The 20,232-nt window shown below is 31.4% G+C and overlaps 1 protein-coding gene across 1 annotated transcript in view; it reads right to left on the bottom strand.

The window, feature by feature from the left end:
• LOC126883738 (zinc finger protein 883-like) overlaps positions 1 to 19,730 on the bottom strand; it is a 70,600-nt gene extending 50,870 nt beyond the window's left edge. Inside the window, exon 1 of the mRNA XM_050649404.1 lies at positions 19,633 to 19,730. Coding sequence (XP_050505361.1) covers positions 19,633 to 19,635 — 3 coding nt within the window. The 5' untranslated portion in view covers positions 19,636 to 19,730. The remainder of the gene's footprint in view (positions 1 to 19,632) is intronic.
• Between the last annotated feature and the right edge of the window lie 502 nt (positions 19,731 to 20,232).

Raw genomic sequence — 20,232 nt, 5'->3', positions numbered from 1 at the left:
TCTTCTTTTTTGTTTTTGCAGCGAAACCAAAAACAAAAAAGAAGAAAAAGAAGAATTGTTGATTAAATAATATTGATATATAGTGTATTTGATAAATAATTGATTTAAAAGGTGAACTTTATAAAAAGTTATTTATTGTGCATTATTTATGGAAGATAGAAGCAGAGAATACATCAAGATATATTCTGTGATCCAAGTATTTTGTTGTTAAAGATGTTCAAAATTGTAAGCGTTCCATTTATTAAAAAAGTTTCCGTTAAAAGTTATTCCGTTTATTAAAAAATCACGTTAACACTTTTCCTCTTTTCTCGATTGGGTATTAGTTTTTGTTGTAGGTACATAAAATTATTACAATCACTGAATACATAGCTAGTGAAAAAATTATCACATTTATCAACTGAATTAATAATTTGCAATTATACAAAAAATAACAGTTATCCAAGAACATTCAAAAGCCATCTCTTTAAGGCTATGGGTATACAGTGCGTCCATAAAGTAACGCATATATTCGATATTTCGTAAACCGACGACTTTAAGGAAAAATCCCGAAACAGGTCGATTTTTATTTTTAAATTACGATTTTTTGGAATATATATCATACTAGTGACGTCATCCGTCTAGGTGTGATGATGAAATCGATGATTTTTTTAAATGAGAATAGGGGTCATGTGATAGCTTATTTGAAATCGTATTGAATTCTCCATTCACTAATGTAAATATTAACATAATTATTTATACAGGGTGTTCAAAAAAATATTTTTTAAATTAAAATAATTGAGACAAAAAGAAGAATGTTGTAATTTATGTAATTCAAAATGCGTTTAACTACTGTCAGAAAACAGAAAAAAAAATTATTTGACAAATAAACGTTGATTTTCGCTTAAACGAAATGTTCAAACTTTCAAGAGACATGTGGATGGCAGCTTTAACATTGAATTTAAGCAAAAAACAATATTTATTTGTCAAATAAACATTTTTTTCCTATTTTCTGACAACATTAAAACGTATTTTGAATTAGATAAATTACATACATTCTTCTTTTTGTCTCAATTATTTTAATTAAAAAAATGTTTTTTTAACACCTTGTACAAATAATTATGTTAATGTTTATTACTAGAATTACGGAATAGAGAATTGAATACCCTTTCAAATGAGCTATCACATGACCCCTATTCTCATTTAAAAAAATCATCGATTATGTCATCACGCCCATATGGATGGCGTCACTAGTATGATATATATGCCAAAAAATCGGAAATTAAAAATAAAAATCGACCTTTGTCGGGATTTTTCCTTAAAGTCGCCGGTTTACGAAATAATGAATTTATGCGTTACTTTATGGACGCACTGTATTTATAATTCGCAAATATTTTACGTGAATCCCTACTTTTTCTCTCTTTACACGGCAAACTACGTGTAGTAAAATTCACACTAGTATGGATATGTAAACATTACTAGAATGTCATTCTACTTGAAAATGTCATCATTAATTTAAAGAGATGGCTTTTGAATGTTCTTGGATAACTGTTATCTTTATAATTGCAAATTATTAATTCAGTTAATAAATGTGATAATTTTTTCACTAACTATGTATTCAGTGATTGTAATAATTTATTTGTACAACAAAAACTAATACTCAATCGAGAAAAGAGGAAAAGTGTTAAAGTGATTTTTTAATAATATATTGTTATGGAACGCTTACAATTTTGAACATATTTAACAACAAAATACATGGATCACAGAATATATTATCCTGATGTATTCTCTGCTTGGATCTTCCACAAATAATACACAATAAATAACTTTTGATTAAGTTCACGTCTTAAATCAATTATTTATCAAATACACTATATATAAATAATATTTCATCAATAACTCAAAATATTCCCGATGCAATGTCAAATATTTAACATTGTCACTGATTGTCAGTGTCTGACTGACAATATATGCTGACAATATTATATTCGGCTGAGTGCGTTGTAAGACAAAGATAGATTTGGAAAATATTACCACGGCATTATGTTTATTTTTTCGAATCCTGAAAAAACCAATAAATATTTTTGAAAAATTTAAACGCAGAATGAAAGACTAAATTATTACCGAGGGCCGAAAGTCCCTTAGAATAAATAAAAAGTTTATTTTGAATGAAATATTTGAAATTAAAAAGCACACGAAATTTTCTCTTAGTTTTTCACCCCTGTAACTTATTAAAATAAACATTATAGAAGTTCTCAGGGACTTTCGGCCCTCGCTAATAACGTAATCTTTCATTGTGCGTTTAAATTTTTCAAAAATACTTATTAGTTTTCTCAGGATTCGAAAAAAATGAATCCACATTTGAATAGCATTGCAGCCGAAAATACGTACCGATCCTCTTAAGCTAGTTATGACATTGTCAAGTAGAATGACATTCTAGTAATATGTACATATCCATACCAGTGTGAATTTTACTACACGTAATTTGCCATGTAAAGACAGAAAAGGTAGGGATAGCCCACGGTTATTAGACTTTATTACGGTTGTCTTGACCGACGGTGGTGAGGAGACTTATATTTTTGACTTCACAAGACTGTCACAAGAGTACACAATCCCATATTTTTAAATGATTTTCGAGAATTGAATGTGTGTTATTGTGTATATGTGTGTATTATTTGTGTTATTATTAAATAATAAGACAAATAATACACATTTTATCTTATACCGGGTGGTGAGTCGAAAAATGAGCCATATGAAACTCAATGTAAAATTCTAAACTGTTGAATTCCTGCTTCCCTAATTATTTTACATCAAAAGTCATACAAGAATAGTTGTAGAGAATTAAAATCTGTATTAAAATCAAAAGTTAAAATTGTTCTACGACTTAAATTCATTCCAAAATTTTGAAAAATATACATTTGCCACAGTAGGAATGTGTGTAAAAGTTAGGCCACACGCCACACGTTACTATTTAACTGACAGTGCTCACACCATTGACTGAATAAAAAATCTTTATTATTAATACTTTCTCCGCAACTGAGGGTATCTTATCAACTGTATTGTTTTTAAACAATATATGATAAAATAAAGATATTGACAGTTCAAAAATGTGAAAATAATTAACTTCATTGTACACATTATAGACCTGGATCCCGCGTAAGAAAGAAAAGTTGATTAATAACAAGTTGAAAATTTGTTAATAGCTTAACGGTGTCTAGTCGGACAAACTTTGATGCACGGGAACACTAGAACAGGGGAAGTTTTAACTGTGGAGCATGATAAACGTGTCGTCCTGACAAGTTTATGATTGTGAAAAATAGCAAGTTGTTTTTAAGTTTATTCGATAGCCAACGTTATGTAATATAGGAGAAAATGTTTGTCCGACAAAAATGTTGGGCAATTTAATGAGTCCGACACGTAGAACATGTCACATCACAGGAATTATGTTGGTGATGAATAGCAGTCTGATTTTTGCATGAGAGGTTAATGAAAGGTTAAAAAAGCAATTGGAAGTTCTGTCCGACAAAATTAATGGGAAGTTTTCGTAGTCGGACATTCTAAATAGGTAAGATATAGACAAAAATGCTGGTGATAAATAGCTTTCCGACAAAGACAAAATTTAATTAAGTAAATTATTCCTTACCAAGAATGACTGTTGTCGGAAAAAAATAAGGGGTAGATTTTGTAGTCGGACAATTTAAAAAAATAATTTTTGAAATTTCAATAAGGGGTGATTATTCTATGTCAAAAGTACCTGCAATCAATTACAATCGATATCTTTCTATTTATCTATTTATACATCATTTAGATACCTCACTGTAATACATTTATAGTAGATCAGGCAAATTATATTATGGATTGAGTGATCTAGCTATCTTTGTCTGCCACATGCGCGGGATCGCTTGGTTAAAAGAGATAGATAGACCACCGATCGACTTTTTGCACTCTATTCCCTGTCTACCCTTATGTCTATGAATACATTTCCATTTAAGAAAAACTGTCACTTTTGACAATAATTCATAATAAATTGCAAGCGTAACTTCAAATTTAAACTAATCGATTTATTTTGGCAGCAAATTATTACTAGCCATGTGACATATTAATTACATTAATATTTCATTTGTAGAAAGTTGAGAAAAATTACGTTATACAATTTTAGTAATAATTTAATTAGGTACCCTTTTTCAATCAAGCAAAGCATTATAGCACGAAGAATGATATTCAATAGAATTTTCACAATTATCTGGCAACTGAACCTCACTGAATTGATGACCAAGTATTTTACTAACTTTGTAAAATGTTCGAAAATTACTCAAAAATGTTGCGTTGAATGGTTTCACTTTTGATTTGGCGACTTAAAATTTAAACTGTTGACACTCAAAAATAGACACAAACACACTCCATAGTTAATATAAATTTTAATTTCCAACACACGTGGCAAACAGAAACTCGGAGACCATGTACTATCAAATACTACTTTGTATAGCACAAAGTGTCACACTGACAAATGCAGCCTTCTAATACATACTTCTTGTCATATTTACGTCTATTCTTATAAGCACCGAAGTTTTAGACCCTTCACATTTTTTAATGTCGTTTACAGGGTTAAGATTTGAGTATGGAAAAAAATGTATACAGCGTTTTTTGTAGGAAATTTTCCGTACTTTCTGATGCGCCTAATTAGAAAACCCTAAAAGATTGCTTTCACATGTTCTTTGATATTTTTTATTGTCATTTTGAGAATATCTAGAACAAACTCCACCCAAAAAAATAATTGTTTTGCAATATATACATGCATTGATACTTACCTCACTGTTTTTGGAGTGTGCATGTATATATATGCACATGCAAATATGTGAATATAAATAATAATATACAACTAAAATAGCGTTATCAATATGTGACTAAGTCATTCTGAAAAAATGTTTTTTATTTATTTCCTTCGATTTGCCCAAACTTTTTGTCCGACATATAACTTTTTGCGTTACAAAATATAATTTGTACATAAACAAATCAGAATTAGCTTGCTATTTATCACCAACATTTTTGTCTACATCTTACATGTTTAGTATGTCCGACTGGGAAAATTTCCCATTAATTTTGTCCGACAGAACTTCCAATTGCTTTTTTAACCTTTCATTAAACTCTCATGCAAAAATCAGACTGCTATTCATCACCAACATAGTTCCTGTGATGTGACATGTTATACGTGTCGGACTCGTTAAAATGCCCAACCTTTTTGTCGTACAAACATTTTTTCATATATTATATAACGTTGGCTATTGAATAAACTTAAAAAAAAACTTGCTATTTTTCACCATCATAAACTTGTCAGGACGACACGTTTATCATGCTCCACCGTTAAAACTTCCGCTGTTCCAGTGTTCCCGTGCATCAAAGTTTGTCCGACTAGACACCGTTAAGCTATTAACAAATTTTCAGCTTGCTATTAATCAACTTTTCTTTCTTACGCGGGATCCAGGTCTATTATTGCACTGTGTGTGGCCTAATTTTGGTCTGAAAAACTGAAATGTATTAATTACATTTGTACAAAATTTTGGAATATGTTTAATTCATAGACCAATTTTAACAGTTGTTTTCAATACAGATTTCAATCCTTTACAAATAGTTTCTAATGTCTTTTTATGTAAAATAATTAGGGAAGCTGGAATTCAACATTAGAATTTTACATTGAGTTTCCTATGCCCCATTTTCCAATTCACAACCCGGTATATCCTAGTTTGCTTTATATTTTTTTATTTGTAATTTTGGTGTTGTTTCCCGTAAAAACTTATTTTGAATTATTCATGAAAGTTGTAGATCGTACCTATTGTAGGAGTTTAAAAAAGAATATATATTTATAAGGTACCTAGGTTAAAACGTTAAAAGTTCATTAAGTAGGTATTAAGGTAATGGGTCAGTCATTCCATTTCAAATCACTCAATTTTGGAGCAAAAAAAATTTTGGACGTGCGATTTGTCTGAAAATTGGTATATAGCTTCTGCGGGACGTAAAAATAAGATATTTAAGGTCAAAAAATCTTCTTCTTCTTTTTTTCTCAAAATGTTATTTTATGCGGTTTTACAGTGATTTGGTGTTTATTTATACAAATTTGCATTTTCTATCGTAAAGTATCAATGGAAAACATAATATTTTAATAGAAGGGACTCAAAAATGTCACTATATGGCATTATAACAAGTTACTTTGATTCAAAACAAGCTTTTGATCAAATTTTATAGTGTAGAAAACGTTAAAATACCGTTTTTACATTTTTCTCCATTCCCAAAATTCATCATAATCGATTTGGCTGAAAATTTGCCCACAGATAGACAAAACATAGGACTTTAAGTAGTTAGAAGGATTTGAAATATATTATAATACCAAAAAAGTTACATGCAATATTACAGTCAAAATTATAGGCGTCTACTGTAAGTATAATTAACTCGAAAATATCGACCTCGCGACAAAAATTGTTCAGGATCTCCTTTAAAATCAAGATGGCGGCTAACGTAACGGAGGAATTCATTCCTGATTTTAAATTTAGGCTACTATTGACTCCCCTAAAGATCAGAAAATTAAAATTTTGGGCAGCTTGGCATTCAAGGTCAAATGCTATCCCGACTGGACTAATATATACTTTTGAGTCTGATATTACTGTAACTTTTTTGGTATTGTAATATAATCCAAATCCTTCTAATCACTTAAAGTCCTATCTTTTGGCTATCTGTGGGCAAATTTTCAGCCAAATCGATGATGATGTATTTTGGGAATGGAGGAAAATGTAAAAAACGGTATTTTAACGTTTTTTACACTATAAAATTTGATCAAAAACTTGTTTTGATTCAAAAATAACTTGTTATAATGCCATATAATGACATTTTTGAGTCCTTTCTATTAAAATATTATGCTTTTCATTGATACTTTACGACAGAAAATGCAAATTTGTTTAAATAAACACCAAATCACTGTAAAATCGCATAAAATAACATTTTGAGAAAAAAGAAGAAGAAGATTTTTTGACCTTAAATATCTTATTTTTACGTCCCGCAGAAGCTATATACCAATTTTCAGACAAATCGGAGATCCAAAATTTTTTGCCTGAGTGATTTGACATGGAATGTACCTAATAATAATGTTGATGACATTTTAGAATGCCAGGTACAGGCTGTGACCAAATTTATTAAGTATACCTATTATTTAAATTCTTACAATACCTAAATTATACAAGTAATTCTAATTCACATAATCCTAGCTGACCTCTATAAGCTCTGAGCTTCGCTGGTGGCGTTCCTAGCGGACTACTGGAATTATCTTCCACCGGTAATTTTTAAATTTATTATTTAATTGTTATCGCTTAACATTTACAACGCAAAAAATCAAATTGTAATCGATTTTTTTAAGATTTTGCTAATCATTTTGACGTTCTATTGATAAAATATGAATTTCTTACTTCGGATACTTTCACAATTATCGTGTAGATGGCGCTAAGATTTTTAGATTAAATTATAATTACATATTACGGAACAATTTTTTTTTTTTGAAAGAAAGTATATAACTTTTTTTTGGGTATAGCTGCAGATCTAATTTTTTTCTTAGTCTTGTGTATTTTATCAAACACTATATTTCTAATTTTTTCAGATTTTTCTGTAACGTTAGTCACCTTCAAAAATCCAAAAAAACTGTGTTTTAAGGGGGTTTTAGGGGGTTTGAACGTGTTTTTCTGATTTTTAAATATTCTAAAGAACTCAGTTACTTCAAGTTACATATAACCTATAAAAACAAAATTGATTTGATATATTATGAAGTCTATAAAATAGGGAAAATCCCCCAAAACCCCTTAAAAACAGTTTTTCGGATTTTTGAAGGTGGGGAGACTTACAGAAAAATCTGAAAAAAATTAAAAATATAGTGTTTGATAAAACACACAAGATTAAGAAAAAATTAGACCTACAGCTATTCCTCAAAAAAAGTTATACGCTTTTTTGAAAAAAAATATTTCTTTTAATTTTTTGAGGTTATGTACACTCTACCTATGGGTCTATAAAAAATAGGCATGTTTTATAAAAGCCTCAACTATGCGTGTGAATTTTTTGAAATTTTAAAATTGATTGCATCCCACCAAAAAAAAATAAAAACGAAAAATTAAGTTTTTGAAGGTGGGGGCAGGGGAAGGGGGTGGTGGGTTAAAATCACGATGAATCCTATGTGTTAATCACATAGAACTTAAAAAAATAAAAAAAAATTAATTCTGTTAGTAAGTTCTGTTAACTTTTAATTTATTTATCCCGTCCATAAGTGGAAAGTTTGATGCGCCACTGTCGACGCATGTGCCACTGAAAAGTGACGGCACAGTGTTCAAACGTTTTCTTTTAGGTTCTACTATTTAAGTTATAGGGTCCCGTCGTGCCTAAAATGATTAAGAAATTTCACCTATAGCGGCTCTTAGTCTAAAAAGAATACTGTAAATTTCATTAAGATCGGTTTAATAGATTTTGCAAAATAAATTTTGCAATTCAGCTTCTGCAAAAAAAATCATTTTTTCAAAATGTTGCAGCACTGAAAATAAAGCAGACAGCAAGTTGAATTTTTTTACATATAAAAGAATACTGTACCTTTCATTTGCAATTTGCAAAATTAAAACCGGTTAACTACCATGGCGTCAGGATTTTTTTAATAAACGTTAATTTTTGGTGCTACGCGCAGGACAACAGATACGTTCGCTCTGATTGGGCATTTCAATGACCTTTGATAATGATTGATAAATTTTAATTTTTAGTACATTTCGAAATAAATAAATAAATTTGTTTATTGCAAAATAAAAACACATACTATGTCCTTTGACATAACACTTTTTTAGCAAAAACTTTCTTTGTTCGTATATTTTAACTTAGAAAATAAAAGTGGATTATTTTTAAACATATGCAATTGGTTTTCACACACGATAATCAAATTTGTTTGATTTTTGTGGAATTAAAATATGAACATACAACAAAATATAGAATAAAAAAATAATATATTAGATAAAGATTGGAAGAAATTTTGGTGGAAATCAACTTGTTTGAAACGAACACCGCTGTCCTGCGCATAGCACCAAAAATTGATGTTTATTTAAAAAAATTCCTGACGCCGTGGTAGTTAACCGATTTTAATTTTGCAAATTGCAAATGAAAGTTACGGTATTCTTCTATTTGCAAAAAAAATTTAACTTGCTATCTGCTTTATTTTCAGTCCTGCAATATTTTGAAAAAATGATTTTTTTTTTGTGAAAGCTGGATTGCAAAATTTATTGTGCAAAATCTATTAAACTGATCTTAACTAAATTTACAGTGTTGTTTTATCGTACCATAAAGTTTCTCTGGGTGAAATATGAAGGTCCTAAGTGTAGCAGAAATAGTTGAAAAACGTAAAATCGCTAGAACGTAATTATTCCTATTTTGCAACAAGGGTAACAATTTTATAAATTTTTAACTAATCTTATATTGTAGCAAATTTAATTATGCAACTTTTATTTTGGGGCTACTTTTCTCGGAAGTGAATACTTTTAAAGTTATAATCAAAAAACGAAGAAAAAAAGCGAATTTTCCTTTATGTTTTGACATTTTGATTATTTAAACAATGTTCCGGACCTTTTTGAGTGGGAGGATAACTCAATTATTATTATATGGGTTAATTCCAAGCAATTTCTGCAAAAAAATTTGAGTCACCTCTCAACGTCCTTCTCCAAACACATCCGCCCTGGACTATTTGTGCAGTCTCTCTCTGCAGGAGTATATTAAAGTGACAAAAACGTGACCATTTCTACCATTTAAACTCTCCTATTTGCGTCTATATGCTTTGGTATATACACCCAGGAGCGTCATTTGAAATTTTGGTAGGGGGGGGGCAAGCATTATATATACAATACATTATATTATGCAAACATAATACAAAATTGATCTATTTTTTGTAAATTTCAGTCATTTTCAGGGTCAGGGACGACCCCCTGACCATATCAAATGACGCCCCTGTATACACTGTAAATCTGAAATCATGATTTACAAAGTTTATACATTATAAATTGTGATTTGGGAGTGCTCCTCCCTCATGTCTTGGTTTGTTTATTTCTAGTGCGTCTTTATTCTGATTTTAGTATGTATATAAAAGTTATAGTCACAGATCACCTATCATAGTTAAGTCGACTTTACATTACATGATTTATCATGTGATTTGTCATATGATTTGGTCATGAGTGAAATTTACATGTTTACACTGTGTGATTTGTCATATGATTTTGCATTGTTTATACGGCTCGTTTTGTCATAAGCATTGTCATGCGGCTCGTCATGGGAAAAATCATATGACAAATCACATGATAAATCATGTAGTGTAAAGTCGACTTTTGTATTAGTTAGTACATTTACGTGGTCAAATTATTTTTGAAAATAATACATGGTCGAATAAATAAAAAACTGGAAGAAGGAATAATAGATAATAGTCAGTTTTGGGTTCAGAAACAGACAAGGAACCAGAGAGGCGTTATTTGCTTTTAATGTGTTAGCTCAAAGATGCATGGGCATCAATGTGGATCTGCATGTTTGTTACGTTGATTTTGAGAAAGCATGTGACAAAGTAAAACATGAAAAATTAGTCCAAATTCTAAAGACAAAAAACATAGACAAAAGGGACTCATGAATAATAACAAACCATTACTGGAATCAAAGAGCACAAATTGTAATAGATAACGAACCAAGTCCAAAAATTTAAATCAGGAGAGGAGTTACGCAGGGATGTATTATGTCTCCATTACTCTTTAATGCGTATAGTGAAGCCATTTTTGAAGAAGCATTAGTATCTCAAAGTGTAGGAATAATAATTATTAACTAGATAATAACTAAGAAAACAAGCATACAGTCCCTGCTCAATTTATTACTTACCCTAGAAATATGAGTTTTTTTAATTTGAAGCACCTTAAAAGTATCTTCAAAGTGATATGGAACTGGTAAATGGGTTAAACAACAATTACTTAATAAACGTGATAGTCCAATATCAAACATTCATTATTCATATTCGATATTGAACAGAATATTTTTATCACCCCGTATATCACATGAGCCAAGTTGTTATGGTATAATTACATGTACGGGTTACTAATTTAGTTCACGAATTGTAAACTGTAAACAATAATTCGGGCAATTGCATTATTTAATTTGATGATCAAATATATTTCTTTGTTCTCAATATTTGTAAATATACTCAGCGGGTGACTTGACACCAATACTAAGTGCCACCGCTGAGAAATAAGACACATTTAGAATCATTCACAAGAATCAGCTCCACCAAGCAACATGTGCCTATAAACTTACTCCTTCAAGTCACTTAAGGGCTCCCGGGTACGGGTTGTGGTAGAGTGTGGGGATTATACATGGTCCTTATCGAGAAAAAAGGAGATCCTACAACTACAGTCCACACTAAACAAACCCAGTAGCAGATAGACGATGCTAGGCTCGGGAGAACAGAAGCAGGAGAGCCGGACAGCTTCGAGATCAGAAACCAGAAGCAGGAGAGCCGGACAGCTTCCAGATCAGAAACCAGAATCGGGAGAGCCGGACAGCTTCCAAATCAGAAACCAGAATCAGGAGAGCCGGAGAGCTTCCAGATCAGGAACCATAAACAAGCAGGATAGCGCAGCAGCATCCCGACCACAACCACAGGGCCAAACCAGAGCGACAGGGCGAACCGTAAACAAGCAAGATAGCGCAACAGCATCCAGACCACATCCACAGGGCCAACCAGACAAGAGAGCGACTCAACGCGCAGAAACCGTAAGTTTTGAACGAATTACATTTTTCCAATATTGCATGTATCGTATACCGAATAAATCAAAATATAAAAGTCCAGTCTATACAATATTCTTCATTTATATCTAAATTATCTTACGTTTACATAAACTATTGAACAATTATTAATAAAAGGTATTCCTCTCTAAAAATGATATAACGCATTCAACAAAACATAGACAATTATTAATTAACGTTGATTTAAAATCTTTATATCTTGTTCAGCAAAATACGATACGCATAGTTCAAAACATAAATAGTCACTTGAATTAAAATCAAATACGTAAAATTTTCATAATTCTACAAAGCAATCTTATATATTATATATTTATATTTAAGAGGATCGGAACGTATTTTCGGCTGCAATGCTATTCAAATGGGGATTCATTTTTTTCAAATCCTGAGAAAACTAATAAGTATTTTGGAAAAATTTAAACGCAGAATGAAAGATTACGTTATTAGCGAGGGCCGAAAGTCCCTGAGAACTTCTACAATGTTTATTTTAATAAGTTACAGGGGTGAAAAAACTAAGAGAAAATTTAGTGTGATTTTTAAATTCAAATATCTCATTCAAAATAAACTTTTTATTTATTCTAAGGGACTTTCGGCCCTCGGTAATAATTTAGTCTTTCATTCTGCGTTTAAATTTTTCAAAAATATTTATTGGTTTTTTCAGGATTTGAAAAAAATGAACACAATGCCGTGGTAATATTTTCCAAATCTGTCTTTGTCTTACAACGCACTCAACCGAATATAATATTGTCAGCATATATTGTCAGTCAGACACTGACAATCAGTGACAATTTTAAATATTTGACATTGCATCGGGAATATTTTGAGAAGTTGATTAAATATTATTGATATATAGTGTATTTGATAAATAATTGATTTAAGACGTGAACTTAATAAAAAGTTATTTATTGTGTATTATTTGTGAAAGATCCAAGCAGAGAATACATCAGATATATCCTGTGATCCAAGTATTTTGTTGTTAGAGATGTTCAAAATTGTAAGCGTTCCAAAATAACAACATATTATTAAAAAATCACTTTAACACTTTTCCTCTTTTCTCGATTGATTATTAGTTTTTGTTGTACAAATAAATTATTACAATCACTGAAAACATAGTTAGTGAAAAAATTATCACATTTATTAACTGAATTAATAATTTGCAATTATAAAAATAACAGTTATCCAAGAACATTCAAAAGCCATCTCTTTAAATTAATTATGACATTTTCAAGTAGAATGACATTCTAGTAATGTTTACATATCCACACCAGTGTGAATTTTACTACACGTAATTTGCCGTGTAAAGACAGAAAAAGTAGGGATACACGTAAAATATTTGCGAATTATGTACCCATAGCCTTAACGTAGATACATTTACCAAATATTTTAAATAATTAGACTGAAGTCGATTTAAATAGCTGCTTGAATTAAAATTCAAAATCCTTATATAAATAAATGAAAAACAGTACACAATTATTTCAATGCATGTAAAATAAAAATAATTTCTGTTGCAATAATATTTACGTGTCCTACCACAACATTACACATAATTAAGCCAATGTCACAAAACATAACACGTTTGCAGGAGTTGCATTACATAACAGCAGACAAGATTACAATTAGGTCAGTGTCATAGGTTGTAAATAGAAAAATTGCAGATTCCATATCGTCGACAGTTTGTTCAATTAAATAAGAAAATAATAAAAATAATTAGAAATGTGCGAATTGGAACAACTTTATAAACAGGAAGCAGTATAAGAGAAACACGCGTTAGTACTACATGAGCACTACCAAAAAATACAGTTACATATACGAGGAGGGTATCGACCGAGGAAGTAACGGCCTACCCACTCAAAACACGAACCGAGGATGGATAGTGTCAGGAGCGACACAAAGAAAGGAATCCAATCCTCAACAAACAGGTTATAATACGATGACTATCGTACAATACAGTACAATTCAGCTCTGTATCAGGGGCAACTACATGGGCAAAGAGTGAAAAAACACTCGTCCCAACCAAACAAAAGACTCCAGCAGAAGCCGAAGGATAGTAGGTAGCGGAGCAGAAGAAGTGTACCGTACCAAACGGACACAAATACATTACTACATGGGAGAAGAGTGACAAAACCTCGTCCCAACAAAACAAAAGACTCCCGCAGGTACCGAATGACAGTAGGTATAAGGGAGCAGAAGAGGTGTACCAAACGGACACAAATACAATACAAAACAAAACGTCGATCGACGGAAAGAAGAAAACAATGTAACACAGAAAGATTATAACAATAACTCTGAAAAAAGAAGAGAAACATACAGAAACAAAACTGCAACAGTACTAACGCCAAGGAAAACGTGACAAAACCAACGCAAAAGAAAATAGAAGACGTGACACGAGGACGTATCGAGGTCACAGAAATAAAAAACAATACGAATCACAGGAGACGAAGATGTACCGTGATAAAAAGTACAGAAAAACAAAAGAAGAAAGACGTCGTGATACAAGGATGTACCCAGATCAAACTTATAGTAAAACAAGCGAAAACAAGAAGAAAAATTACAAGAATACAAATAAATACGAAAGAGAAAATTATACGAGGAGGTGTCAATATAGAAACTATACAAATATGAAGAAACATGAAACATATGAAAGAAGGACTTATCATAATAAGTATAGGAAACAAAGAAACAGAGGAGCACAGCAAGCTCAACAAAGAAGAAATACTAACAGTAGAAAAAACAAGCAATGGACTCAGGTGACTTACAACCACCGTGAGCGACAAAAGAATTCAGTGACTGATGCAAAATTTTCGGGAATGTATACAAACTAGATAGAGATTGACTTAAGGGTTGAAAACTAAGTCGTGTGTGATGATGCTAAAGAGGTATGCCTAGGGTGGTAATTCGAATCCCACTCGGTTTGAGGACCTGCATATTTAACACGAAAATAGATTGTTTACACGAAGGAAAATAAGCAAACGGAACTGGGAATTATGGAATTAGGATAATTTTTTTTGGAAATTAATTATAACGCTGCAAATGGACGGATTTTTTGTCCCGCGCCAAGGAACCTACTTACAGTAGGTTTTATTTACACTTTACTTTACTCTATTCTACAAAACTTATACCTCTTGTACACAACTACAGGGTTGATAAACTAATAATTCGATTATGGTCATAGAAGAAACTAAGACGAAAAGGTGACCGATATAATTAATACTTAAACACACACATACAATGCTATAATAAGAAGAATATTAAATAGTCTAATAATAAAATCTAATAACTTAACGTATTTCAAAATATTTATCGTTAGAAAACACAACTTTATTTTCATTACACATGTAATATGATGTACCTAATATAAAACGAGTAACAGAAAACATATCACCTTAGCAGGAGTTGCAAATTCCATTCAGGTTTGTCTGGATGAAATAAACTACAATTAAAAATATCTACATATAATTATAGACAGAGAGCTCGTAGTACAATTCTATAACATTAATAATAAAATAACTAATACTACGATTATAATAATATACAATAATAATATGATTCTTAACAGATAACCTTTAATTTACCCTTACCTAACCTAAACTTTCATTTGAATGTTTTGATTTAAATTCTGATTCAGATTAAACTTTGATTTATTAGGTACCTAAGGTGTTGCAGTTGGAAAAGTATTATTTGTTCAAAGACTAGTGTCTTTACATTACACATTTTATTAACCTATCTTGGTAACCTAATGTATCATGATTATTGTAAACTTTGAACACTGACTACATTCGTTATTACTTATTTCGTCGGGCAGTACTTACTTGGCCGTCCGCAGCATGTCCAATATCAAACATTCATTATTCATATTCGATATTGAACAGTATATTTTTATCACCCCGTATATCACATGAGCCAAGTTGTTATGGTATAATTACATGTACGGGTTACTAATTTAGTTCACGAATTGTAAACTGTAAACAATAATTCGGGCAATTGCATTATTTAATTTGATGATCAAATATATTTCTTTGTTCTCAATATTTGTAAATATACTCAGCGCGTGGCTTGACACCAATACTAAGTGCCACCGCTGAGAAATAAGACACATTTAGAATCATTCTCAAGAATCAACTTAAGCTGTCAAGATATAACTTCAAATAGAGTCTTCATCAGTCTTCAACTAAACGCGTACCGGTAACAAGTCAGTGTTCAAAAGTTCTCCCGGAGTAAAAATACCCTAGTGTCGGTTCTATAAATAAATACATTTATCGCTATTGGTGTTTCCATCTGAACAACGTTCTCCACTGAGCCCTAGGGATTATACAGTGCTACATAATTAAGTTAAAAATGGTGAAATTTTTTATTGAATTGTGAAAACTTGACAGGTGGTAATAGCATATGCTAAAATTGGGCAATGACTCGACTTTTTTTAACTTTAGTTTTTTAGTTAAATTACTGATTGGAGTTCAATTTTCGTAAAATTTGCAGTGGTAAGTGTTAATACTGTTCCATGTTAATGTTAGTTTTTAATTTGTTTAATTTATTTAACTGTAGTAATTTAAATTTCTAAAAGACGAATATCTTCGATTGGAATTTTTTAATATGGGTGATTGTAAAGATCTTTCTGTTGAGCAAATCTCTTCTGTTACTGCTCTATACAGTTGAGTCCGCGAGTCTTTACCCGTGCGTCATTAATACCTGGCGAGATAAAACACATACTTTTTATCTAGCATCATTCTCTTCCACGCATGAAACTCATGACAAACCAGCTGCCGTTTGTTATTAAGTAAAAACACATGTTACTTTTATTAACCATCTAGACTCAGTGCATTGAAAAGAGATAGGTACAAAAAGAGACGATTCGGTATGTTTTCATATTTTAAGCACAATTTGTTTGACGTTTCTGCTTTGTTTACTTTTGTGGCTGTCAGTTAGTTGAATTTTTTGCGGATTTGTCGAATTTTTCCGTTTTGAAGTTTCTTTATATTACACAAACAGTTGTTTTCACAACTAATTTTATATTGGGCTTTGAAATTTTAAGGTAAATAATTATATTTTGGCAATTAATATTTAAAACATACAAAGCTAACGTCATTCACACAGTAAAGAAATGATTGTGTTTAGATTTCCGTCAAAGTGAATAAAATAACAAAAATAAAATGTTATTGAATTTTTTTATAAATTGTTTATTTATTTATTAATCAATAATAATAAAAGAATTTATTAAGCTACTTCAAATGTAGTTGTAATTCTGCACAGAAATTTTGAAGCAAAAGTTACATTTGAAATTCTATATATTTGATAACGTCAAATTTTATAATAAAACCCGTAATCGGAACAGTAGCTACTTTCTGTCAGTTGTTGTTGCCTTCCGACTTATTTCGTATGCTTTAAATGATGACGCACGGGCAAAGACTCGCGGACTCAACTGTAAGAAAATACCACATGTAGACAAAAAAGGTGGTGTATCTTAATCATCAGTTTGAAGGTTGAGTCAAAAACTTAATGAGAAACATCCTGTTATATCGGTTTGGAGGGGCAGTATGGCAGAAAGATTTCAGTATCCCCCGGAGGGCAACGAAATTTGTCGGCTAAGAGTGTTAACCTGCTAACTCCATTTTTCACTGCGAGTGACATTGGGCTGGTTTTTGGGTTTGTGTACCTTCATACAGCACCCTACAAACCCTCCGACACCAATGTAGTTTAGAAATAACTATCTCTAAACTACACAGACCCATAAACCACCCCAATATCACTCACAGTGAATAATGGAGTTAGCAGGTTAACACTCTTAGACGACGATTTTTCTGTAAAACACAGAAGAGTCACCTATAGCGATATAAGGAATAAATTGGAAAAATCAGAGTGTTTAGTAACTGAGTCCACTATATGCCGAAATTTGTACAGTATGGGATTCAAATGTTATAGGCCAGTTAAGGAACCAACCAAACAACCGAATATCACCACAAATGTTCAAATAACACTTAGTTTGGGCCTATCTGCATAAAGACTTTATAGTTGTATACTATTTATGCAAACTGACTGAAATCAAGAGTCTGTTGAGCATTTGTGGTGATGGTTTTATTAACTGGCCTAGGACATGTGAATCCCATACTGTACAAAGTTAGGCGTACTGTGGATTCCGTTACTGAACACTCTGCTTCTTCTAATTTATTCCATACATCGGTATGGGTGACTTTCCTGTGTTTGATAGCCAAATTCTTTAAAATTCGTTGCCCCTTGGGGGTGACTGAAATCATTCTGCCATATCGAACCCTCCAAACAGGATGTCTCTCTTTTTTAAGTTTTTGACTCAACCTTCGAACTGACAATTAAGATACACCACAGTTTTGGCTATTTCTCTTTGACTACATGTGGTATTTTCTAATAGAGCAGTAACAGAAGAGATTTGATAAACACAAAAAGCAATCACCCAAATGAAAAAATTCTGATTGAAGGTATTCATCTTTTAGAATTTAACATATTCAAATTAATATCTTAAAATAAATTAAACAAATTAAAAACTAACATTAATATAGAAGAATATGAACACTTACAACTGAAAATTTTACGAAAATTGAATGCCAATCACTAATTTAACTAAAAAACTAAAGTTGAAAAAAATCTACTCATTCCCCACGTTTAGCACATTTTATTACCATCTGTCAAGTTTTCAAAATTCAATAAAAAAATATCACCATTTCAACTTAATTATGTAGCATGATTATTCAGTAATTGTTATTTAACCCATTTAGCAGTTCCGTATCATTTTTGGAAGATGTTTGCTTGAAATAAAAAACTTATATTTCTAGGGTGAGTCTAATAAATTGAGCAGGGACTGTACATTTGGGAAATGTACCCATAGAAAGGGTTGATAAATACAAATACCTAGGATCCTGGATTTCAGAGAAAAATGATCAAACAGCAGAAATAAGGACCAGTATAGAAATACAGTAAACCCTCTGTTGTGTTAACCGAAATAATTGGTGGGGAGGCTGTTCCGGATAACAAGAATTTCGGTCAAAAATAACATGGTTTTTTGTATTCTTCTTATAGATATTAAATTACATAGTATTGGAGAGATATAGTGGCAAGACATTGTTGTCAAAGGGAAACACAAAAGAGAATAGAATATTTCTTAAAAAAACACTCTAACCACGTTCATTTTCCTTAATTTTATTGCTTTTTTAAATTTACTTTCTATTAACAAAATTATTGAAACTGTCAACCATTTCGGTTAAACAAAGTTTCGGTTAAAAAGTTTCAGTTAACAAAGGTTTTACTGTAGCAAGAAATGTGTTTGTAAAAATGAAAACAATTCTCTGCAACAAAGACCTTAGCTTAGAACCGAGAGTAAGAGCTTTGAGATGCTACGTGTTCTAGATACTACAATATGGACTTTTAAAGCTGGACATTGAAGCAAGAACCCATAAATAAGCTACAGTCATTTGAAATGTGGTGTTACAGAAGGATGCTTGGCTTAGAGTAGTATGGATACAGAAGAAAACGAACACGGAAGTATTGCAAGAAATGGGTAAATAATGTAAACACAATCAAAATAAGAAAGTTACAATATCTAGGACACATAATGAGGAGACCACGATATGAAATGCTCAGACTGATAATACAGGGAAAGATAAGGAACGGAAGGAGTATAGGAAGAAGGAGAGTGTCATGGTTAAAGAATTTAAGGGACTGGTTTAAATGCAGTTATGCTGCTCTTCAGAGCAGCGGTAGATAGAATAATGATAGCTATGATGATATCCAACCTCCGATTATGAGAAGAAGTGTGAGTGGTCTGTGGACTATTTATAAGACTTTTTGTGGTTTACTTACCATGTGGCTTTGTTTGTCTTTCTTTAAATGGCGTAAGTTTATGTTCCTCTTGTTCTAATTCTGTCTTTATCGGAATTTTTAAGGCTACATAATCAAATCTATCGTATGTATTTTCCCTTGGGGGTTCTTCCTCAATTTCAATTTTACAAATATCAAAAGGACCATCCTCAACAGCATTGCAATATACTTCAATTTCTGCTTGACATGTCTCATCAGCAACTTCTCCTTCTCGTTTTACTTCCATTTGTTTAAACTTTATTTTTGTGTATCAAAAATAATTATTAACACATAAATGAAAAGTACATAAACATAAAACGAAAGCTACGCTATGTATGTATTATTCATAATGAAATATTTCATAATTCCCAAAACCACGTGCAAAACCTGGCAAAACCACAACAACAACAACAACAAAAATTATTCACAAAACAAACACAAAACAAACACCTGTCAAACGTATTCGTATGATCATTCATGGAGCTTGGCAGTGTTGCCATTTTCTTATATCTTTCAAGTATGTTTCAAATTCGAGAAAAGGCTAAACTAAGGGCATATGCGATGCTAAGTAATTCATTAATTAAGGGGGTAGGCGTAAATTTC

Source organism: Diabrotica virgifera, chromosome 1, assembly GCF_917563875.1.
Source record: "Diabrotica virgifera virgifera chromosome 1, PGI_DIABVI_V3a".
NCBI lineage: Eukaryota > Metazoa > Arthropoda > Insecta > Coleoptera > Chrysomelidae > Diabrotica > Diabrotica virgifera.
Note: the sequence above shows the minus strand (reverse complement) of the source record. Positions and strands in the feature narration are given on the sequence as shown.